This window comes from Myotis brandtii, unplaced genomic scaffold (assembly GCF_000412655.1).
Source record: "Myotis brandtii unplaced genomic scaffold, ASM41265v1 scaffold923, whole genome shotgun sequence".
In the NCBI taxonomy this organism is placed as follows: Eukaryota; Metazoa; Chordata; class Mammalia; order Chiroptera; family Vespertilionidae; genus Myotis; species Myotis brandtii.
Window position 1 is genome coordinate 536,296 of NW_005371804.1, and position 25,793 is coordinate 562,088.

The 25,793-nt window shown below is 41.0% G+C and overlaps 1 protein-coding gene across 2 annotated transcripts in view; it reads right to left on the bottom strand.

Moving 5' to 3' along the window:
- DSCAM (Down syndrome cell adhesion molecule) overlaps positions 1–25,793 on the bottom strand; it is a 474,915-nt gene that overhangs the window by 166,815 nt on the left and 282,307 nt on the right. For both annotated transcript variants that reach the window (XM_014532929.1, XM_014532930.1), the window contains 5 exons: positions 23,102–23,248; positions 16,482–16,760; positions 11,918–12,193; positions 6,110–6,406; positions 5,115–5,390 (listed from right to left, as the gene is read on the bottom strand). In XM_014532929.1, coding sequence (XP_014388415.1) covers positions 5,115–5,390; positions 6,110–6,406; positions 11,918–12,193; positions 16,482–16,760; positions 23,102–23,248 — 1,275 coding nt within the window. The remainder of the gene's footprint in view (positions 1–5,114; positions 5,391–6,109; positions 6,407–11,917; positions 12,194–16,481; positions 16,761–23,101; positions 23,249–25,793) is intronic.

A 25,793-nucleotide genomic window follows, 5' to 3' on the forward strand; every position in this document is an offset into this window, starting at 1 on the left:
TATGTCCCAAATTGTGACCACTGGTGTGTGATTTAATTTATATGTTTCATTTGACATTTCAGTGTGCAGAAGTCAATTTGGTTATGGCCTTCTTAATGACATCTGAGTAAAGACTAAAATTTTTAATAGTATGTGATTGTTACTATATATTGAAAATGAGAGGTTATCCTCAGCAAGAAAGGCAAGTGGTATCTTACATCAAATTACTCTCAATATCTTTGGTAGGGTTCAATACACGTGAATATGACAAAATAAAAATAAAAGGATGCCCTAAGCTGGCTTACAAGAATCCAGAATTTATTATTTTTTATGTTTTATCTGGGAAGTTCTATATGGCTTAAACAGGCTAAACCCTATATACCTAGCCTACAATTTCCTTGTTCAATATGTACAGTTTCATTAGTCTACACAGAAAAGACGAAATTAAGTAAAAGTAAGGTAGGATATCTTGTAGTATTGCTACCTGACAATTATATTTAGTTTAGAAAATGCTCCTTGCCCAGCTGGTGTGGCTCAGTGGTTGACCATCAGCCCATGAACCAGGAGGTCACAGTTTGATTCCTGGGTTGTGGGTTCGATTCCCAGTAAGGGACATGCAAGAGGCAGCTGATCAATCGATATTTCTCTCTCATCTATGTTTTTCTCTATCCATTTCCCTTTCTTTCTCTAAATTCAATTAAAAATATTTTTAAATGCTCTTTAAACAGAAGAAAACATGTTAGCAATGATTAACAAAAAGAATTACAGTGGAACCTTGATTCTCGAACTTAATTTGTTCCAGAAGGCTGTTCGAAAACCGAATCATTATTTCCCATTAGAAGAAATGTAAATGGAATTATCCCATTCCAGATCTCCAAATGATTCCCTGTTTTAACCTTCCTTATATGCAGTACATGTCTAATGTATTTTTCAATCTATAACAAAAAGGACATGAAATTAAACGAAAATCTAATAAAATAAAATGTACAGTAAAAAATGAAAATTTAATAATAGTAAGCAGCAAAAAACCATGAAAATATTCACAGCACACTTTCCTGGGAGGTTTAGAGGTAAACTGACCCCCACTTGTGCATTATCTCCTTTTCTGTTGCCCAAGAGACACGCAACTGATCATACAGGTATCGGCATGAAAGGGTTGTCGGGTTGAGAGGTGAATTGTTCGAGATGGGGGACATTCGAGAACTGAGGTTTGACTGTAAATGCTCTCTCTCTTCTGCCCAGATGTTCACAAAAAACTAATTTACATCTAATGAACACCAAATGAACACATACTTTTTTAGCAAGTTCTGTATTTCCACTTCTTGGCAAACCCACTGTTAAATCTTTTCTAATCAAATTTTTGTTAGTGTGTGACATTCCCGTGAGATGGAGTCGTGGAGTGATGCAATGTGTCACCTGGAGGCTATTCTTAGAGACGGCAGGGGTGGCTCTTGCTTTGTTGACTTGGTTATAAGTTCATGGAGGTCTTTGGTTTCACTACTGTCTGGCATCTGGAGGGAGTTCTGCTCTCTTTGTCTGTCTGATCTGATTGCCACACCTGACATCCTCCTGCCATCTGGTTCCCCCCACCCCCACCCCCAACCCTGCCTATAAGTAAGTAGTCTTTGCTGGACTTCTATTGCCTAAAATGGCTCTTATCTCTGGGGTTGGTTTCTTTGAGGGAGAATGCGTCGCCATTGGATACAGTATATTTTCCGAGGTACTGATCTGCTCAGGGCCTTTCTTACCTGAGCACATTTTAATATGTGAACACACACATTCTTGAAGTCACTGTCAGGCCTGTCCATATATTCACTCTCTTAACATCTGTTGTTTTCATCTCCCTCCTTCTCTTGTAACTCAAGCTTGTCCCTGTTGTAAAGGTGTGGTGGAGGCAGGCAGCTTATCCAGGAACCTCACAGCTTTGCCACCGTGATTGGTCCAGGAAGGGCTGGTGGTCTGCAGAGAGCCAACCAGAGTCCCACCCTAAAATTTGCTTGTCATTATATGGAGAAGCTGCTCTGAATGAACTAAGCCCAGGTGCTGAGGGAAACACCAAAGACACAGAGAAGGTTCTGATGGTAATTCAGGGTCTGGACCAGGTCTCCCCTGAGGCCTACACTATTTCAGCCCTTCCCAAAGATTGGCTGAATACACCCTTGAAGCTCCGTCCATATCTCCTCAACACACTATTGTAACTGCTGTGAAGCTAGTTTGATTCAGCTTCCCGTACTTTGCAATCAGGAAGGCCATGGTCAATATATAGATTTGTCTCATTTACAAAATTTAAAGAGACAGATTTAAATTTCAAGTTGCCCTTGCTTGAATTTTTGTCAGACATCCTCTTCAGATATTTGGTCAATCGGTTTTAATGTGAATCTAAGAAAGTTATAAGTGTGTTTATATGAAGTTAAAATCTGGAGTTAAGTTTACAAAGTCCCTTGGTGACCACACCTCAACCTGTGACTTTACACATGATCTGTAACTTTACACATTATCTGTTCCTGATGTCCCAAATCTACAGCCCAGACTCCTAAATTTCACTTCCTCATATATTCAGGTTCCTACTTAATGGGTCGCTTGTTTGTCTAATGTATATTTCAACTTCGACACATCAACAGCTGGATTTCTACTTTCTTCCTTTAAACTTCTTTACTGCATCTCTGTTGATGGCAGTGCTGTTCTTTCCACTGCTCAGGCCAAAAGTTTGGGGTTATCCTTACATCATTTTTTCTCTCATACCCACATCCAATCCATTAGGAAATATGATTGAATAGATCTTAAAAATATGTCCATCATCTGCCTTCTACTTGCCACTTCTACTTCTCTCTCCCAGGTCCAAGCCTCCTTACTGTTCACCTGGATTAACTTTCTAACAGGCCAGCCTGCTTGTCCCTTCTTGCCTGCTAGTGTAATTCTCAGCACAGGACCTAGGTCAGGCCACATGACTTCTATTTAAAATCATCTGATAAATCTCCCCATCTCACTGAGAAGAAAAGCTCAAGTCCTTATAGCCCAAGCCTGGGGTACTAGTTGCACAGGATATGACCCTGCTCATTCTAACCTCAACTCCTATTAATTCCCCTCCCGCCCCCCTCGTTCACTCTGGTCCAGCCTCACCAGCCTCCCTGCTATTCCTCAAACTTTCCAGGCACATTTCTGACTGTTTCGTCCTATCTGTTCCCTCTGTCTAGAATGTTCTTTCCCCAGATATCTGTTTGGCTATCTTGAACTCCTTTACATCCTTTCTTAAATCTCACCTTCTCAAAGAAGTCTTCCCTGACCACCTTGTTAAATACTGCACATCTCAAGTCCCAAAACTGTCCCCCTCACCAGCCATTTCTCACCAGATAACTATAAGGAAAGACTGTACTAAATGATATAATTCTTTATTTTGCAGTCCTTGCAAAGGAGCTGAAAATGTATATACTGCATATTATATGCCTAAAAGAAAAAAACTCCTGAAAAAAAACCACACCATTTGATTAAATTGTTTTCTAAAATCATAGACGTATTGATCATAAGAGCCAATAAATTCTCCTATGGGGCACAAGCTAGTCTGAGTTGGTTTCTGTCACTTAAAATCAAAGGGATCAAGATTAATGCATCAATTTATGCTGGCCTGGAAAATTTGAAATATATAAGTTAATTATTCAAATGGCCTTTTCTTGAGTTTATGTCCTCTAAAATACTAAAATTAAAATATTTATGTCTATCCAATGGCCATACTTCTGACAATTTTTCTGAAAGAACTAATCTTAAAAGCAGATAAAGGCTAATGCATAAAAATAGTTTGTTTGATGCATCATTCAGAATGGCTAAATATTAGAAATAAACTAAATATTTAGCACTGGAATACATATTTTCAAAAATACAAATGTAGTTTGTACCCCCGGGGATCACTGAGACCCCTTTGGGGGGTTTCCAAGAAGACAACCATTTTCATTGTAATACTAAGACACATTATTTGCCTTTCTCACTGTGTTGACATTGGCACAGATGTGCAAAAGTCATGGGGGTAAGACTGCTAGGGCCTTAGTACAAACCACAGCAATGACACCAAAATATGTGAGTCGTCATGTATTGTTTACTATTGCACACTCCCAGCTATGTTTTTAAACTAGTTTTATTTAAGGACACTTGATGAAACAAACAAACAAAAATAATAATTGTAATAAATCTTGACCCTTGAATTCGTGTCATTTTATAATGTTCTCTGTTCTGTGTTAACAAAATGAAAATAATGCATAAAGCATGTCTGCTGCCTCCTGAGTGGGAATCCAAGTACTCGTGCGCTTGTTTGAGTTACAAGCTCAACTAGCCACTTTTTATTTGATGGAATTCCATCTGTTCTTTAAAGAATGGCTACCTAAAAACTATAGCTATTCAGGCTTGTATAATTGGCAGGCATTTTTCTGTAAAAAAGAAAAAAATGAGTTTGTTGCTCTTATGATGATTATAACTGATTGTGTTTGTAGCACATAATAAAAGCCAAACTTTCAAGCAAAAAAAAAAAAAAAAGAAGAATTTTGTTGCAGCTGGAGTCTAAAATAACACACTTTTAGGACTTTTTAGGAAAAAAATGTTTTAAAATTATCGGTCAGACAACTAGATAATCAGGGCAATAATGTGTTTTGTTTTTTTCTAGGGTAATATTAAGAACATATGTCTGGAACACCAACCTAGACATTCAAATGAAAGGAAAGCTATATGGACCAGAGACCTTCTGAAGAAGTGGTAGTAAAGAAAACAAAACAAAACAAAACAAATCAAAAGAGACCTGGCTGAGTAGCTCAGTTGGTCAGAGCATTGTCCTGATATAGGTTTGATCTCCCGTCGGGCACATACAAGAACAATCAATGAATGCATAAGTAAGTGGAACAACAAAACTCTCTCTCTCACTCTCTCTCTCTCTCTCTCTTTCTCTCAAATCAATCAATAAATAAATATTTAAAAAAATTTTTAAATACCACACAGGGCATCTAATGCAATCTATTGTCCCTCAGTCTTTATAACTGAGGAATATAACTGTCTTATTCTAAATATACAGATTATTAGAACCCACTCCTAATTGTTGAAATGGCTGTGCTACGTGATGGTGAGCTGAGTGGAGACAGAGAGGAGACCAGCCTTACCTTTGACTGTCACGTGGACACTCTGGCTGGTGGAGAGCTGTGGTTGCACCAGCACGTTGCACGTGTACTCTCCCTCGTCAATTTCCTTCTGCACATCCGAAAGTTTCAGAGTCCCATTGTTCTCAAACGCCACTTGGCGATGGTTAAAAGGAAGCAGATCAGAGTTCTTATACCACTTGATGGAGTAATACGGATAGCCAATCACACGACAGTGAATGTATGTGTCCCGACCCGCGATTGCTGTGATGTTTTTCATTGGTCGAATACTTGCAGGCCCTAGAGAGACACAAAGAAACTCTTGAAAATAATTGAAGGGTACATCTTACGTGCGGATACGGGTACACTTTTCCTTGAGTTAAAAATGTAGCTTATTTTCATGTAAGGACATTTTTTTCAATTAATTTTTCTGCATTGGTCATTTTCTCTAAGATGGTTTCATTTCCTTTTAGTTTTGTGACTTCCAAATGAACTGAATGAGTGTGATATGCTTTAACTATCAACTACTTCGATTAAAGCGTTTCGAATGATATGACAGAAGGCAATTTAACCAATAAAAACTGGTCTGCACTGAACAAGCCTGCTCCTTCTGCGACTCAGTGGCTTAACTCTCTCTACAGATGATGAAGATGGAGGTGATGCCACGTTGCACCATGAGTGTAAGTTAACACCATGTCTGTGAAGGTTTACCATGAGCGTCGTAGAACAGCAGAAGAGGAGGAAGGAGAGCATGCAGAGCATAAACCAGGAAAGGACAGGTCATGTGAACACGTCGAAGAGTAAAACAGGGGAACAAGTGACTAAAGAAACCAAAATGCGATTTCCAACATTATCTGGGCCAGGGCCATTCCTGAGCGGGAAGGAAAGAGTAGGCGACGGGAGGGGCCAGCTACTCCGTTTCGGCATTCCAGGACCCAGCTTGGCGCATGCAGAGACCTTCTTCTCCGCTACCATGACTTATATGTGTGTTTTTTTTGAGGAGCTGATTTGACAAGCACCTCTTACGTTTATTCGCGCCTGGTACAGGACGACGCCGGCCGAGTTGTTGGCGGTGCAGCGGTAGACTCCCCCGTCTCGGACCTGAGAGCTGGAGATGTTCAGGTAGCTGACCACGTTCCCCTCCGACGTGATCATCTGGCTGATGCGGTGACTGCCCCCCTTGAGAATTGGGTCATCGTCGAGGGTCCATGTGATCGTGGGCAGCGGCGTGCCCTTCACGTTGCACATGAGGGAGACGGGTTCCGCTGGACTCACCACTTTCTCGCTGAAGGCAGAAATAATTTTGGGAGTTCCATCTGCAGGAAGACAAATCATGGAAGCAAGTGGCACATACCGATAATGAAGCAACTTCCAAGTACGACTATTTCATGATTGGGAAGCAGAGGTAGTGGTTATTAACACTACAAAAAACTCTGGTTTTATTGATAAAACTAGATTCCAATCAGAACTAGAGTTCACTTTCAAAATAGGTCAGCACAGCATTAGCAAGCTTTAATAAATCACTTATATATTTCCTAACTTTCGTAAGAAGAAGAATGATGATACAACCCAGGTATTCATGTTAAACAATGTCAGCTCCCTAGAAGTCTACAATTCAAAACTGGATGTGTCCACCCAAAGCCATAGCATAGAGGAAATCTATAGCCCCAAACCCTCACTGTAGCTTCCCATTTCTGCCCAGTTAATTGGGGATAGCTCAACAGGAGTTAGAGGAATAAAGGAAAGAGAGAGAGCGAGCCTGATGATCTCATTTCATTTTCTCATACAAAATAATCTTTCATAGTTTTAATGACAAATAATAAGTGCACGTAAATTTCCATGAAGGCCCTGTTAATGGGTAGAAACTAAATAAAGTCGGACCCTTCTGGCATCTATTAAATATCTCTGCAAGTATCTCAAGTGAGGTGGCCATATAATTTATCATCCGGCCTGGAACACTTTTGAGAATATAATGGGTACTATGGACAATTATGCTAGGAGAACAGGCACAACCCAAGACTGTCCCCCACAAACTAGGAGCTTAACCTTAGGGAAGTTTCCAAGGGAATATCCCATATTTTCAACAAAGACCCAATTTTCATATTCCATTATTTTTCTATTACATATAAGGACTAACTACCACATATTGTATTATTATATGGTAGTAATCACAGATGCCTGTTATTATTTTATATGGCTCTCCATAGAAAAAGAGAGACATGCATATTAAAGAGAAATGTATAAGTCAAAAGTTACCAGGAGGCCTGCCAGCCTCAGGCACATAAATCAACATGGTGACACTATTTTTCTAGGCAGAAATAGGTCACTTTGACATAATTGTGACCACTTGAAACAGGATTTCTGAGTCTAGTAATAAACCTTGCTGAAGGAAATTTTTAAAAATTGTGTTCATTTTAAGGGTTTACCTATAATGGAAGATGATCATTAACAAACATTATTTTTTAATTTTTATTTTAAAAGTTTTATTTATATAGGGTGTCCCAAAATTCACGCAAGATTTAATTGCAAATCTTGCGTGAATTTTGGGACACCCTATATATATTAATTATTAAAAAATATAAGCAAAACAAATGTGGGGAACAAAACTGAAGATAGTTTTAAATTCCGTCACAGAAAAAGAACTGTTAACATTTTCAAAACCCCCAGAAGAAAGAGGTACCCATCACCCAAACCTTGCAGCCTACTTCTGTGGCCAGCTGGGCCAGCTGTGTAGGGTTCAGGGTTCTCATTGGGGGAGCTGCACCAGGTGCTTCCCGGTAGCCCTCTACCATCTTTTCATTTGCAAATTCCTGAATCTCAACTTCATTCCAATTCATGTCTTGGGCGGCTGGAGAAGGCCTTTGAGGATCTGGGCCTTTCCCAGATGTATTCATACATAGCCTATTTCAGTGTCCTTGGATTGCAAACTTCTTACTTTAACTGTGCAAGGTGAAAACAAGAACTTCTGGATATTAAAATGAAGGGCCTGGGAACAGTGCAGACACCGCCCCAACATGCTCTGCATTTAATTGACAGAGAAGTTAGACGTCATTCTGTTTGTTATTCTCCCTACACAACCAGCTCTTGGGAGCGTTGACATTATCTTATTTGACCTTCCAATTCAACGGAGAGTTTTAGGATGTATTTAGCTGAAAATGTCTTTGCAGGGACTATAAAATGTTTTATTTCTCTTTGATTTTCATCTACTTTACTCTGATGTACCTGCATGTGGTATTCTTTGTATTTGTTCTTCTTGGGGTTTGCTAAGTTTCTTAGATCTGTAATGGTATTTTTCTTATACCAGATTTCTGGAAACGATGGCCATTATTTCTTCAAATATTTTCTTCCTCATCCTCTGACTTCTATTTTTCTTTGCCTATAATTATATATGCCCCACATGTCACTGAGGCTCTGCGAATTTCATTTGGAGTCCTCTTTTTCTATGTGCCTCAGATTAGATAATTAATTTTACTCTAGCTCCAATTTCACTCATCCTTTCTTCTTGCTTCTGCAATTTTCCATTAAAGCCAACACAGTGAATTTTTTCATTCCTTTTTTGTTTCATTTTATAGTTTCCATTTCTCTGCTGGTCTTTCCCATATGTCCATTCATTATGCTCAAATTTTCCTTTAAGTTATTGAACACATTTTAAATAGCTTTAGAGTACTGGTCTGCTAATTCTAATACCTGGATCTTCTCAGGGTCTGTTTCTATTCCCTATTTTGTCTTTTGACCTCTGGCCCCAGTATCCTATTTTTTTGTTTGTTTGCTTGCTTTGGACATCTAGTTATTTTTATGGTATGCTTGGATTCTCCTTCAAATTTTTGCAGTTCAGGTGTCAAGCAAGTTTTTCAAGGAAGTTTATTTTCATATTTTAAGACTCACTACTGTTATTTCCTCCTTCTTGGACTCTCCACTCGCCTCCCTCAATTTGCAGGTGATTCAACAGCCCAAATTTCTGTCCTTCTATACCTCAATCCCACAAGACTGGTGAATATCTTCAGAGGAAATGGGGTATCAATGTAGGTATCACTTAATCTTTTCACTTCTTTTGAGGGCCACATCCTTTCCACCTACCTTTAGATATATCTTTAGTGTCTGCATATAGTTTTGCTTGTCCCAATGTTCATAATTTCTATCTTCTTACAGGTTAGTTAGTCTGATACATGCTATTCTATCATCTCCAGAAATAAGACCTGTTCTCATTCTTTTTTTTTTTTTGTTATTCCATTTTTCCAGTCATTCTGGTTTGATCTTGGCCGTATAAATAATAGATTCCAGTTATGTTAGATTTCCATGCCAGTTTCTTTGGCCTCATAGAAAATGCTCTCTAAGTCTGCATGACATCCATGGCCATTCTTAGTTCAGGGTATTGCGAGATTTTACATTTATGTGAATCCACAGCTATTTCAGTTTTCTTTGTTATTCCATTTTTCCAGTCATTCTGGTTTGATCTTGGCCGTATAAATAATAGATTCCAGTTATGTTAGATTTCCATGCCAGTTTCTTTGGCCTCATAGAAAATGCTCTCTAAGTCTGCATGACATCCATGGCCATTCTTAGTTCAGGGTATTGCGAGATTTTACATTTATGTGAATCCACAGCTATTTCATTGATAATAATAGGAGCTTATATCTGAGGATACTAGTTAGACGCCGTTTTAAGGCAGACACCGGATATGCACTTGTGGTTCCCTCTCTCTCTCTCCTTCTCTACATTAGCACGGCCATCTCTCAGAAGAGAAAAAATAACATGACGCTTCTGGCCCTGAATGGAAGCTGACATGCGGCACATACACCCGTGAGGATGCTCCGTGTGCTCCTCTCTCCCTTTTTATCCGAGTGACAGGCTCTTTGGAGATGAAAGCCGACATTAATTTCCCAGTGAGACCTGAGTGCCTTTGAAATCTTTCTGGCTGTCACTCTGTGATAACCTGAACCCTTTCGACATCATTATGGATTATCAATATGCTCTTTGGGTTTTCTTAGGCTCGCAGAGGGTTGCCACGGTAACTGGGCCTCGAAAGGTAACCGCTGCCTTTTCTACAAAGAATCTAAAAATAGTGACTGTGTAAGAACCACAGTGCAGCATCATTAAGCATCCAGCTCTGTGCTCACTGATTACTTTCTGCACTTAATTATCCTGTGGAACACAGTGTCAGGCCTTTCACCTGAGTAGCGTGCCTTCAGCTCGTTTCATCTCTGCTTTAAAAATCTCCTTGTCCTCAAGTAAACGCTTAAATCAAAATAAGAATGTCATTCTAAGCCTGTTTCTTCCTACAAACTGACTAAGGTTAAAAAAGAAATTATAGAAATACTCTGTTAGCCCCAAGACATATTTAAACTTTTTTTTCATACATAAATGTTTGTCTCCCTTTAGGATACATGAAAGTCATGTAGCTATTTTGTTAGCCCCAAGACATATTTAAACTTTTTTTCATACATAAATGTTTTTCTCCCTTTAGGATACATGAAAGTCATGTAGCTATTTTATTAATTGAAAACAGATACGTTTTAAATGATATGTAAAGGCCCAGTTTCCAACAAGACACACACAAATACAGATAAAAGCTAGCTCAGTTATCTGGTGATAAACACATGTCTCCTTGAACATTACTTTAATAGCTCCTTTCCTGGCAGATAGATAAGCTTGAAGATGCAAAGAGGCAGAAGGCAGTTAAATAAAACAACAACAATGAAACATTCCTAAAACCTGTTATCATACCACCAGGAAATTCCTGACATTCCATTCACCTAGATCTTTGGATATTTGGACACCACAACCCCACCAGGGACAGCCCTATGAACCCGACGCCATTTTGCTCTCCATCAAGCACAACACTGAAATAGTGCCCTGCATTTTGCCACTAAAGTTGTGCTTCTCAATGGGGCTACTTTGCACCCCAAGGGGACACCTGACATCTTTGGCTGTCACAGTTGGTAGAAAGGTGCTACTAGCATCTGGTGGGTAGAGGCCAGAGGTGTGGCTAAAAATCCTACAGCCTTCCAAAAAGAGCGTTCCTGGGAAACCCTGGCCTAGCAGGGGTGGGGAACGTCTAGGCCCTCGGGCAGTATAAGGCCCGTAAAATCATTTGGTCTGGCCCTGCCAAGGCATTAGGGGTGAGTTAATTAAACGTTTGACCAAATGTAGCAGGCTAATTTATAAGCTGACAATTTTGTATGGCTCTCGAATGATGTTCTAAATATCCAAATGGCCCTTGGCAGGAAAAGGTTCCCCCTCCCTAGAGCAGCGGTTCTCAACCTGTGGGTCGCGACCCCTTTGGCGGTCGAACAACCCTTTCACAGGGGTCGCCTAAGACCATCCTGCATATCAGATATTTACATTATGATTCATAACAGTAGCAACATTACAGTTATGAAGTAGCAACGAAAATAATTTTATGGTTGGGTCACAACATGAGGAACTGTATTTAAAGGGCCAGAAGGTTGAGAACCACTGCCCTAGAGGATGCTGAAGTGTCAAGTAAACCGTAAGTTTCAAAGTTTCAGAGACAACTTTTAACATGAGAGTGGGCAGCATTCATGTTCATTGACTTCATGTTAAATTACATTCCTTATGGGCCTTCTACCATGCACGATTTTTATTTCCTCAGAACCTATCCTTTTACTTGCTGGATTTATCTTGAAAAATCAGGTAGGGTGATTAGCTGGTCGGATAGATAGAAAGGTATAGATGGGAATAAAGGTCAGAGAGGTAAAGAAAGGTGCAAACTGGGAGCTAGCAGCACTGGGCCACCCCGGGTCCTTCCTTGGGAGTGCTCTGGGGCCGGGCTCTTTGCAGCCGAACCCGTACCGAGGCCCACTGACCTTCAAGGACCACCTGCACAAAGTCTTGAGCGGACAGCTTGTCCTCGCGCACAAAGCACTGGTACGCGCCCCCGTCACTTTTGACCATGTGATCCATGATAAGGTTTTCGTGGTTGATCCCTGTGATCCTCACATTTTTCCCAGGGTTGAGGATTTCACCGTTTCGGTACCAGGAGAGCTCCTGGTCCTCACTTGCGGTCACGCTGCAGGACAAGGCCACCTGGCTACCCACGCTGCTCTTCACCTTCCTGGGGCTGATGGTGGCTTTCAGTGGCTCTGAAGGATGGGGACAGAGAGAAGGAAGGAGGTGAAAATATCACACATGCACAGAGCATTTCAACAGCAGGCGGGGCTCTTGGCAAGGCAGGCGTGTCATGGCAAGCACACTCCCTCCATTCTTTTTTGTTTCTGATTCTTAAAAAATTCTTTATTGTTTAAGTATTACATATGTTCCTTCTCCCCCTCCCCCGCCCCCCACTGACCTTTGTGTCAGGGTACAGCATTGTGGCTGCAACATCCTCTGTGCTGTTGTTCTCTATTTATTATTATTATTATTATTATAGTTAATAACACTTACTTCTTAAAATTTCTTTATTAATTAAGGTAGTACATATGTGTCCTTATTCCCCCATTACCCTCTCCCCATCCTCCCCCCCACTCATGCCCTCGCCTCTTTATTATTTTTTCTTATTTTTTTTTTTTTACTTCTCTCTCTAGGTAGCAAATAGACTAATGTTGGTCAAATTGCTTTTTCACTGAATATGTATGAGTATTAGCCCACTGACAATAAGAAATGTGATGCGCTGGTTACCAGGAAGGACAGAAATATTTAAATCCTATTGGCCTTGTCTCAAGGAGGCAGGATGGGTTTGCTCTGGGCCATTGTCACACACATATATACTCACTCACATCCCTTATGTGGCCTAACCAGGGCCAATGCCAGCTACAAGGAGACAGGCTGACATTAGCATTTGTGACCATGAAACAGGTTTTTGTTTGTTTGTCTGTTTAAAATGAGGCTAACTGGCTTGGACAGGGTTGGAAATCTCAATCTTGATGTCCTACATTTTCATTCAACAAACCAATTCAAGCTAGCAAGCATTTATTGAACATGTGTATACCAAGGATGGGATTAAAGTCACAGGTGAGGCAAAGATGAATAACACTTGCAGTATAAATCGCATGTGCCATAAAGGTAGCAAACAGCTTTTGTATGATATTTAAGTCAGGCTCCCCACTATCCTACAAGGTTTTTTTGTTGTTGTTTTTTTGTTTTTTAAATCTCCACTTTGCAGAAGAGGAAATTGCTGTAGACCAATTCTAGCATGACAGCAGGGCTGCATCTGGGCATGGCTAAAGGCATTTCCCCAAACCTGAATAGGATACATTAAATTGACTGTGGCTGCCAGACAGCTAAAGGGCATCTTAATCTACATGTTATTGCCTCCTACTGGCCAAACACCTGAACAGCCGTAGGCTAATTCCCCCATTCTGACAATGCACTCTGTACCAAACCCTGACCCTTTGAAGTGTATATCTCTGCCTCGCCTCAGGACAAGTTGTGTTAATAAAAAGCATGGGGTCCTGGGGACAAGAGAACCTAAGGCCTTAGACTTAAGACCTTAGAACTTAGCTCCTTTAGCTAAGCTCCTCTGACCCCCAATGCCTTTCAAAATTATATTTCGTCGTCTCTGGCTTTATTAGTCTCTGGATTCCTAGGTCATCCACGCACAGCCCCTTCCCCAGATTCCTGAACCCTTCTTGATGCTGGGACAAGAACCCCGGCAGGAAATGGCTACTCAAAAAAAGTTAATTAACCAAATCCACTCAATAAGTAAATGGCAAAAACAAAACAAAACAGTTTTTAACCCCAGTTACTCCTACTGCTCGATTTTCTCCATGCTGTGAAGTCTTTGGTTCCAAGAAGTTTAGGCTTCTAGGTGGATTAGACAAATACAAGAATGAATATAGTAACCAAAATAGTGTATTAGAGATATATAATACGTGGCGGAGGGTCAATAGAAGGTCCTCAGATATCAGCATGGACAGAGCTGAGGCAGAGGCATCGCGGACACTGGGACTCGCCTGAATTAGTGCGGGAAGCACAGCGGGGCCTCGGGAAGGGTCTCTGAGAGTCTGAATGCAGCCCAAGGTCTCTGAAGGGGAATCATGGGAGAAAAATGACAAGGGCATCCGGGACAAGATTGCAAAGAGCCTCCAGATTTGGGAATTAAACCAGAGGGAACTAAAGAAAGCTTCCTAGGATTTTCAGCAAGTGAGTGCTACAGTCAGACACATTTTTTAGGAGAAATGATTCATTCTATTGTGATGGACAAATGAGAGTGGAAAACTGGTCAGAAAAGAGGCATCGCAAATGCGGGGCTGAGGCACAGCGAGGGCTGGCTCTGAGCTGGGGCAGAGGTGGAGAAGGTGGAAAACACAGCTGAGAAATGCTGAGAGACAGTCTCTAGGACTTGGCAGGACTTGGCCAGAGAAAGAAAAGCCTTAAAGAGGATCAAGGGCTTAAAGTTCACAGTGGAAGGTGACTTAAGGGGGAAGACATCTGGAATAACAAGGGGACCCCTTTACAAGGTAGAGATGGTGGCAAGTTTGGTTTGGGACAGTGATCTGTGGAAGCGCCAGCTAAACATCTGCTATGGGATTGGGAGACACGCTCCACTGACCCTCAAAAAGGAAGCAGAGGCTAAACCTTTACGCTCAGGGCTATTTCCAATTCCTCAGGGAGAATTGGAAACCATGAGGGTAAGAGGGAGCAGCAAAGGAAGAGAAGAGATCGAATAGAGAGGGGCTCTGATTTGGAAGCAAGAGAAAAAGAAATTACAGAAATAGTTCTATAGGCCATGCTTTTTGTTAAGAGGAGAGAAAAACAGAGGAGAAGTCAGAAGGGAGGATGGGAACATTCAAGAGGCATTTGAGAACCTGTCCAAATGTGGCCGAAGAGTACAATGATGAAAACATACACTCTGAATGAAGACTTTATAATTTTTAAAATGTACACAGTGATAAATGCCTTTACAGAGAAAGCAATGCAATACTCGGAGTTGAACAGAAGATTGGGGGGTGGGCAGGGAATATCTTTGGGAAAGGACAATGCATTGAACTTAGAAAGATGGGAAGTCTTAGACATTCAAGTATTTGAAACCCATCTTCGATGCGGAGGGAGCAACATGACTTGCAATGGGAAAGGAATGGGTTTGTACAGGGGAAAGGAAGAAGATGTAGCAGGTGTATATTTTTTGGGGAAAAAAAAAAACTATGGGAAATATGGCAGGTTCACTTGAGATGCTTTAGATCAGCGGTCACCAACCAGTGGTCTGTGAGGTCCAAAAGGTGGGCGATTGATGCTTTAGATAATCTCCTAAGATATAAGCTTTATTCAACAGAAAATAGAAAGCCATAAAACATGTTTGAACACAGAGGAGACTTTGAGCCAGTGGGAATAATTCTTACTAGATGTTCAATGCTACATTATTTCACGCACAAGTTTCTTCAGCAACAGAAATATAACTGTGCAGTTACTAGTCTATAACTTCCATTTCTTTCTACTCCCAGCCTAAGCAAGTTTGAGTGATATTTGCAGGACTCACCCTAGGCTGCCGGTTCCAGACAGTCACTGGGATGTTTACTTTAAATATATTGTCTTGGGCTGGGATTGGGCTAAAGCGGTCTACACGCAGGGTGACACCGAAGAGGCGCTTCCATAACTAGGCATGGGGCTGGGGAAAAGCCAAGGCAAGACAATGCCTCCCTTTCAGTGTCAGACTCTAGTGATTCGGTTTGTTCAGTTCAGTCCATCGAATTAGACATATGTGATGCTATATACTGGCAACTGTGCTGACTGAAGTCCTGCAGCTCCATGCCATCTTGGGTATCTCATTTTGACTTGGTTTCCACAGGCGTAACTGAAGGTGTTTACCTAGATTGAAGTGCTTCCCCCTGTGATCACACCCCCTTTCCTCCAAGTCTGCCTTCAGCACCCCTCTCCACACGGTCCTCAACACAGTCCCCATCAATCAACTGGAGGTTAAATATATCCACATCCTTGGACTAAATGATCTATAATAATGTGTCCAAGTCTACTATTTGAACAGTTTACAGCCTGGTATTTCTGCTGATTATAGCCCCACTTAGAAATTTAAAGAAGCATCTGAAACAGGCCGAGGGCAAGCACTTTGATCTGCGTGTGTGACAGCCCAATCCTTCCCTGGTCCCATTGACTTTCACTGAGACTAGCTGCTCTTCATTCAACAGCTGGGCAACGTTATCTTGGAGATGTAACCTGGGGCCTGATGGAAATCTTAGAATTTGGGGAGTGGGAATCAGACAGACCTGAATTCCGTCCTAAGCTCCAAACTCTCCAGCTGTGTGTGTAACCCTTGAACAATTTGAGCATCAATATCCTCATCTGCAAAATGGGGCCAACAATGGTCTCAGCAGGACCGCTGTGAAGGTCGATGGGATGCTACAGAGAAAGCCCGGGGGTCAGCCTGTCACAAGAGCCCCATCAGCCAACTTCACCATCACAAGTTACCGTCCAACTTACGTTTCACGTACAGGCGGCCTATCACCTTAGCAGTTCCATATCTGTTGGATACTTCACACACATAGCTGCCTGAGTCTGAGGGACGAGTATTCTCAATGAGTAGCCCCGTCACGGTCTTCTGGAACCTTCCAGAAAGTTCCAGGGGCATGTTGTCTTTCAGCCAGCGGTAATCTGGCTCAGGGTGCCCAAGCGCTTTGCAAGGCAGCTCCACATGCTGCCCTGACATGGCTTTGCGGTGATCAAACCCATCCAGTATGGACGGGGCTGAGTTCGCGGGGTCTGCAGAAGGAAGAAAAACTCTTAGATATAGTGAAGGAGGAGCTGAAGTGAGCATTAGCATCACAGAACCCCCTGCATAGTTGAAATTCCATACGTCATACCAATTATATACATTTCTTCTGCTCAGAATTTGTAAAAGTTTGAAGCAGAAAAGGTACTAAATACTAAGAACTTTGGAATCAGCATGCTTCAACAGGAGTGGCCAAGAATTGGGTCTTCTTATAACCAGTGAATGTCCGACTTCCCCTTTCAAGAGAGTGACAGTAACATAAATAGTTGTTTAACATTAGTAAACTTTATGTCACAAAAGGAGTTTTACCCAGAACTATTACATCTGGAGGTGTTGCATTTATTTATTTCACAAATATTGTTTGAACCCCATGTCGGGAACCAGCCCAGCATTAGGCATTGAAGACACAGGCAAGGTGACAAAGACAGGGAAGGATGCGCTCACAGAGCTGACATTCCAGTTGGGCCAGGGTGTGTGAGGCAGCAGGAAACGTATTAGTAAACAAATACATAAAGATAATTTAGCCGGTGTAAGTGCAAAGAAGGGACGAAATGGGTTGATGGAGTGAGTGCAGGTGAATGTGTTCGGGGTGGGGAGTGAGGAGGCTTTAGGAGTGGACAGTCTCTCTGAGAAGATGATGTCTGAGGTGAGATAAAGGAATGAAGACAATCAAGAGTTGGCAAAAACTGAATGGTTAACACAAAAGGAGAAGTTTCCATATTATTAATTATAATATTGCCCTGTTATTAAAAATTTATAAGCAGTGCATGATTAGCTATTCTACCCAATGATGTTTGGCCCACATTACATTCTTGAGCCAAAATAAGGAAAAGAATGCCATGTTCTCAAGATCTGGGAAAGTTGAGTGTCCAAACAGAGATTGCTGGCTGGTTGGATGTTAGAAATAAAACTCAGTGACCTTGACTTGCCCTCTCTTCTAATTCTTCCTGTTCAGAACAGCAGGAGGGCTACACTGGATTCCACAAGGACATTACAAAAGTGATGTGGAGTCCTGACACTGCCTTTTCTTCGCTACGGCTGTCTTGGTCCACCTGCAGTAAACCCAAAGCAAAGGCCTGGATCCTCTCTCTTACCCAGGCAGAACCATCTAGAAAGAACTTTAAAATGCTGTGATTCTGAAGTCAGCCACCGGGGGCAGACAGCAAGCATGGATGGAAACAGAACAAAAGCATTCAGCTGGAATTTCCGGAGCTTTCCCTGGTAATCACAGAGGTAGAAATGTTTGACAAACCTGCAGCTCTATTCACTTCTCTAGTCCCTTAGGAGAACAGTGTGAATGTTCTCATGGGGTATGATGAGGGGACCTAGATCACCTCCACAGGAATCTGTGATGGAGTCTCCAGGACTCTTCTGAAGTTCCATCCTTCCTTAAGTGAAGGATTCTGTATTAAATAATTACATTCACGCACATGTTAGACTGTGGCCTTCAAAGGGATTACAAACATAAAGAGCCACAATATCAGACATGGGGCCTTTGTCAGCCTGGACCATAGGGCTTCATTCCACTTCCTGGAGGAAATTACAGACAACTTCAAAAAGTGTTGTTTTGACTGGCCAGTGCGGTTCAGTGGTTGAGCATCGGCCCATGAACCAAGAGGTCACAGGTTCAATTCCTGGTCAGGGCACAAGCCCAGGGTTACCGGCTTGATCCCTAGTAGGGGGTGTGCAGAGGCAGCCAATCGATGACTCTCATCAATGTTTCTATCTCTCTATCCCTCTCTTTCCTCTCTCTCTCTCAAAATCAATAAAAAAACATATTTTTTTAAAAGTATTATTTTGAAGAACAAGTTAGCTTCTTATTCATTAAGTAGTTATAAAATCTGTCATTTTTCTTAAAATAGGAGGTAGGATTAGGGTAAGAGAAGGTGATACAAGCAAATTGTCACCCTCTTTCGGTGGTATAGCTAATAAAACCTTTTTGCAGGACAAGCCTACAATCTCAGGAAACAAAAGGTTCTCACTTCCAATGCTAGCCATAAAAAAACAATGCCCAAGACTGCACTTTAAACATTTTAATTCTGTCGAAAACTAATTATTGATAGAAATTTCTCAAATATGTTCAAGATAGTCCTGTATAATTCAAATGACTTTTTACAAAGATTAGTTGGGATAACTGGATATCCATATTAAAAAGAACTTTGAGCTTTAGCTCACATCACTTACAAATATTAACTAAAAATGGACCATAGATCTAAATGTAAGATCTAAAACTGTAAAACTTTTAGAAGAAAAGTTTAGAAATAAATCTTCATGACCTTGAATTTGATGAAGTTTTTAGACACAACACCACAAATAATGAGCATAAGCAACAAAAAATGAGTATATTAAACTTCATAAAAATTAATTTGCACTTTCAAAGACACCATTAAAAGAGAAGCAATATACTGGAAAAACATATTTTCATATTATGTTTCTGATAAAAGACATATCCAAAAAGTACAAAGAACCCTTACAACTTTAGAATAAGATGAAGCAATATAATTTTAAAAATGGGCAGTATATTTGATTAGATATATCACCAAAGAAGATATAAAAATGACTGAGAAACACATAGGAAATGCTCAGTATCATTAGCCAGAAGGGAAATGCAAATTAAAACCACAGTGAGATACTACTGCACGTCCACTAGGATGGTGACAATAAAAAACACAAATAATACATGGGGATGTGGAAAAGCAAGCGGAGCCCTCAGACATGCTGATGGGAATGTAAAATGGGGCAGCCACTTTGGAAAACAGTTTGGCAGTTTCTTAAAATGTTAACACATTGTATGCGGGAAACGTATTTATAAATACGTTTTATAAATACGTTTCCCACATACAATGTGTTAAAATTCAATTTACCATAAGGCCCTAAAGTTCCCTTCCTAGATATCTACCCTGGACAAGTAAAAACCTACGTTCACTCAAAGACTTGTACACAGATGTTCATAGCATGCTTATTCATAACAGCTAAAATATGAAAATAATCTAGCAGTTCATCCTATAGTGAACAAACCAAAGGTATATGTACACAAAATGGAATACTACTCAGCAATAAAAAATAATTAATACTGATACATAGTATAATATGGATGAACCTCAAAAGATTACGTTAAAGAAGCTTGATACATAGCCACATACTGCATGATTCAGTTTATCTAAAATATGCAGAAAATGCAGACCTGTAAAGACAGACAGTAGACAGTGCTTGCCTGGGGCTGGGGCTGGGGATGGGAAATGGAATTGACAAGAGACAGACCTTTATGGATAATGGCGATGTTTTAAAATTAAATGACAGTGATAAATGCACAACCCTATACATTTGACTGAAATCATTGAACTGTATTCTTAAAATGGGCAAAGTTTAAAACTAGTAAATTAAATCTCAATAACACTATTTTACAAAAAAGGAAGGTGCATTTCTGTTATATTTTAAGTAACATTTTAAGCATGCTTGCGACAGGCTTTCGCGGTGACATTTGGTCACACATAGAAGTAATACAACCAAACAATAGCACTGCATTTAAACGTCATCACTTAATCTTCAGTCTATTAACTATGTTTCTTTACAAAAAGATTTTCTTTATGTTACCACAATGCTAATATCACATGAGTGTATTAAATTCTTGGTATTATCCATTATGTACCCTATATTCATTTTTTCCTTTATTTTCCACATTATGCTTTCTGTTATGTCTATTCTCTGATGCATTCCTTCTAATTTAATTTTCATTTTTTTCCCTAAATTATGCCATTTTTTGTTTCACAGATTCATGTTGCTTAGTCATTTTTAATGAACTCTTTATTCTGACTTACACTCCTCTTTCAAAGTATTAAATTATTCTCAAATAATAAGTTATAGTTTTCACATGATTTGTACGTAATTTTTACTTCTAATTGTCAAAACATGATTTGATTCATTTTCATCTTCTTGTAATAAATTTGCGGGAGGTTGAATCTTTTTTCCTTTGTTGCATGTGAAAGTGAGACAGGGTTCCTCGTTAATTAGAAGAACCTTCCTGATGGGGAGGGAGACAGAAAGCTCTCCCAGCTTTTCCCTTTGGTGTCTCCACTGAAGAACTCAACACGTAGCCCCTTTCTCAGAGCTATGCCTGCTCCGGGAGGCTCCCACCTTCGGTCATGTGCTTCCTACATCCCTATGCTACTTGCTTTCTGAGGCAGTACTCCACCTTGTCATGTACTATTTTTCTTTTCTTTTAAAAACAATATATTTTATTGATTTTTTACAGAGACTCTGTTTTTCTTTTCTTTTTTTTTTTAAAAAATATATATTTTATTGATTTTTTTACAGAGAGGAAGGGAGAGAGATAGAGGGTTAGAAACATCGATGAGAGAAACATCGATCAGCTGCCTCCTGCACACCCCCCACTGGGGATGTGCCCGCAACCAAGGTACATGCCCTTGACCGGAATCGAACTTGGGACCCTTCAGTCCGCAGGCCGACGCTCTATCCACCGAGCCAAACCGGCTAGGGCTGTACTATTTTTCTTGCATAACATTATATATCAGGTAAGATAGAATTCCTATGGTCTCCATGCTACCCTAGCTTAGTCTCTCTGTTATGTTAGCATTCTCCCTGGCTGATTTGCTTTCTAATTCCAGCAGTTTCCCTCAGGGTGAGTATCTGTTCTTTGAAAGGAGTATTTTCTGAACACCTCCAGTATCTCTGCGGACCTAGGCCACCACTGAGCTGTGTGACCACTGCCAGTTACGGCCTTTCCCACCCATTTTCAGCTCACAGTCCATGCCGGTCTATCTACCTGTGGGATTGCTCTGAGACACACTTTCCCAGGTTTCCACGGAAAAGACTGTCCTCTGCTTTTGGAGAGGAGCATGTGTTGGTTATTTTGCAGTTCTGTAATTCCAACAGGCCTTCGCACCATCTAGTGCTCCTGTGATACTGCTGCTGCCCCTCACCCCGGGGGGCCTGTTACTGTCAGTAGTTTGCCCACACCCACCCAAGAGTTTCTGGGCATTTCCATCACCTGGTTTTGTTGATGCCATCCATGTGTTTTTTCTTTTATCATTGGATTTATTCTGTTTTAATTTCAGTAGAAGTTTGGGTTCATTAAAAATATTGCTGTTCATATGTCCCCAACCTGACCATGTGTGCCCCATGTGTATATTTTAAAATAAATCTGATTTAAAATGAAATTCATTTAATTTTTTTTTCGAAGCTTAGAATTTTAGAAGGGTAACCTGCGCTCGCTATGTTCTCATTTTTTTTTTTAGCATTAACAATTTTCTTAACAGAGGCACCAAGACCTAATAACTATAACACAGGAGAAAGTAACAATTGACATGAAAAAGATAAGAAAAATAAGTTCAAGTGCAGAGGAGAAATCACTTAATTCTGCCATCTTTTGGTGCTGTGCCTCAAAAACCAGGTGGGCTTTGGTTATCTGGGGGCAGGGGCAGGGAGATCCAGATAGAGCATCCTCAGGGACAATCAGCGGGTGTCCAGGAGACAATGGTTTTAATGACCACCACCCCCAACATTGAGCAACTTTCCATCACTTCTCCCTCACAAAGCACCACTACAAACACAATTACTATATTCACTGCGGGGACCAATTTTACATTCTATAGGGCAAAGGTCAGATATTTTGCATTCGATTTTCTAATGCTGAGATGGAGCTTTCACACGTCGGGCTTGCTCCAGGAAGTGCTAATGCATCGCTGCGCGTTTATTTGTTTGACAGATGGGCCAATAGCGAACCAAATGTGAAGATTATGCAAAAGACTGATACTTTCTCAAAGGGCCACTCCCATCAAAGAGGGCACAAAACTGGCATATTTATCAGAGTGGAATCACTGCTCTCAGGTTTCCTTCACATGAGAATAATCCTGGAGGAGAAGGGACAGCATGAACATCCCTTTGCCTTTAGACATGGTTCATTTCTCCAACATTGTAGCATCATTGTGGACCACAGGTGTGTTCCACGTGACCCTGCTCTTCTCCCTCAGCTCAGCGGGGTGGGAGGCATCGTGGTGACGTCAGGCTGGCGTTGTCAGCGACAGGCCACACAAATGTGTATGGCAAGGAGGTGCTGTCTTCCAAAGAGAACTCATATTGCGCCAAAGGGATTTGGAATTTCACAAAATATGAAATGACTCCATTGGAATATCTCTATTTGTACTGCATTGCATTGGTATTGCTTTGTAGAGAAAACAGACCTTACGTTGATAAAATATTTTGGGGGAAAAGCTTGAAGGCTTGATTTTAGTCATGAGTTTCACCATGTGGGTGGCACCATCTCGGGACACCAGCAAAGAGAGAGCAGAAAGAGGGGGCGCTGAGCCTTTACCTGATACGAAGAGCCGGGCGCTGTTGCTCTGCCGGGTCTCCCCCGTGTACCTGTGGCGCGTGATGCAGCGGTAGTTATACAATCCGTCTTCGTTCTGTACATCTTTAATATACAAGGCTCCCGTGGATGTGATGAGAAATCTAGATCCTGAAAGAGAGGCGCAAACGCAGTCAGCGAGAGATTGTTTTCGCTTGAAGAAACCTCATGCAAAGGCTGATCATAGGTGTGCATGTTAATTGAAGGGTCCAAACCATTTTAAATGTTCAATAGCTTAAATGAGCAGTTTTTAGTATGTTACACAATAAGTATATACTTAGAAAATTTAATGTCATAAATTATTTTTTTTAGGTCTCTAGGCAATGTATTTCTATTGTAGCAACAGAGTTGGCGTAAAATTGGTATGTGACAAATGTAGCAGATTTCCTTTGATCATCATTTTTCTCTTCACATGTGACAGATTAAGGGAGTATTAACTTTCTTTTGTAAATTTTCACCTCATGAAAGTATAAACGTTTGCCTCCGTTTGAAATATTTCACATACAAAAATAAAGCAATAAAATATCCTACAGCCCAGTTGGTGTGGCTCAGAGGTTGAGAGTCGACCAATGAACCAGCAGGTCAGGGTTCGATTCCTGATCAGGGCACATGCTCAGGTTGTGGGCTCGATCCCCAGTAGGGGGTGTGCAGGAGGCAACCAATCAATGATTCTCTCTCATCATTGATGTTTCTATCTCTCTTCCTCTTCCTTCCTCTCTGAAATCAGTAAAAATATATTTTAAAAAAATATATCTACAAACTTCCCAGGAAAGACTATCTGATTTCCCCATAAAGATAACCCATACTTATGCTATAAGACAACAATCAGTTCCTCTTATAGTCTGTGTTGCAAAGCACTTTGCTATTTCTTTTTAAAGAATGTTATTGAATTTATTGGGGTAACATTGATTAATAAAATTAGATAGGTTTCATGCTATTTCTTTTTTTTAAATATATTTTATTGATTTTTTACAGAGAGGAGGGGAGAGGGATAGAGAGTTAGAAACATCGATGAGAGAGAAACATCGATCAGCTGCCTCCTGCACACCCCCTACTGGGGATGTGCTCGCAACCAAGGTACAAGCCCTTGACCGGAATCGAACCTGGGACCCTTGAGTCCGCAGGCTGACGCTCTATCCGCTGAGCCAAACTGGTTAGGGCCATGCTATTTCTTAATCATTACTGAAATAATTGGCAATAACTGTTTTCACCTCAGGGAGAAAAAGCCACATGCAGACAATCCTCCTTCACATCAGCATGGGACACAGTGTCTCCATGTGACCCCTGATCTTTGTCACCGCACGGAACCTCATCTTCTCTCCTCTGACCTTTTCTCCTTCTTTCCTTTGATTCGAACTGGCCTCTTCCATCCTGGGAGCCCCTGACTCACCTGCCCCCGCCCCTGGCACGTGCACTCCCTTGATCATTAAGCTCCCAGGACAATCAGTGGCCTGCGTCAGATAATCTTAGGAACAAAGCCTGCGCCAGTGACCACAGAGACAGATAACATCCAGGCTTGGATCGTGTTTGAGCTCCAGACCCCGGAAAGCGAACTGACCCCACCAACCAAATCGATGTGACACCAGACAGCATGACTCCCTGGCTGACATCAGGACCAGATGCAATGACCACCACCCTCCACCCTAGCACCGATCTGACTCCCCTAGCCACGTGATTAATGATCTTTCCCCGATATGGCCCATCCTCTGTGAGCCAGGTCTTTGAGGTCACCTCTGACTGGGCGTGGTGCCATTTCTTTAAAAACTAACCTTTACTTTTATGGCTGCAAACTCCTGTTCACGGTTGGTTCGGCTTTAATGCATGCAACCCAAAAAACCCTTTCGGTTTGCTAACAATCCTGCCTGTACTACTCAAGCTGTACAGAAATGGCTAATGTTAAGAGATAAATGTCAGTGTTGCTTTAAGAAGAATGATGATGATTTTTTTTCTTTTGATAATGAAACTAATATTTACTGCTCAATTATAATTTGACTAGAGGCCCAGTGCATGACATTCGTGCATGGGTAGGGTCCCTAGTGTCTGCTGGCCAGGGCCTCCCTTCCCCCAGCTACCTGTCACCGCTGCCACCAGCCAGGGTGGGGCTGGCCAGGGGAGGGGCCACGGGCGGTTGGCCAGCTGGCCCTGCCCCCTGGTTGAACTCCTGGTCGAGGTCCCAGTGGAGGGGACAATTTCCATATTAGGCTTTTATTATATAGGATGATAAACCAAACAAAGGCAAAAGAATAAACCCCAAAGTGGGTTGCTGCACCTACATGGTGGGTGACTCGGAACACTTTCTGCCACTGTTGTATTCTTCTATTGAGCATTTCTGCATCTGATGCAATTTTATCTCAAAGAGAATGATTTTTTTTGTCTCTTTGGGAAAAGACTAACATGCCCCCAATTCAACTTCATTTATTATTTGTTTTCCTTAGGTTCATTTGAAACATCCTTTGGTTTATTTTAATCAGAATTTACCAGGGATCTTGACTTCATTGATTTTAGGTCTTAAATATTTACATTGTGAACACAATTCCTACAGTTCTTGGTTATTTCTTGTAAGGACTACACTTTATTCATAGATCAGTTGCTAAAATAAAATAAAAAGGGCTTATCCTTTCTTATCCTATATAATAAAAGGGTAATATGCAAATTG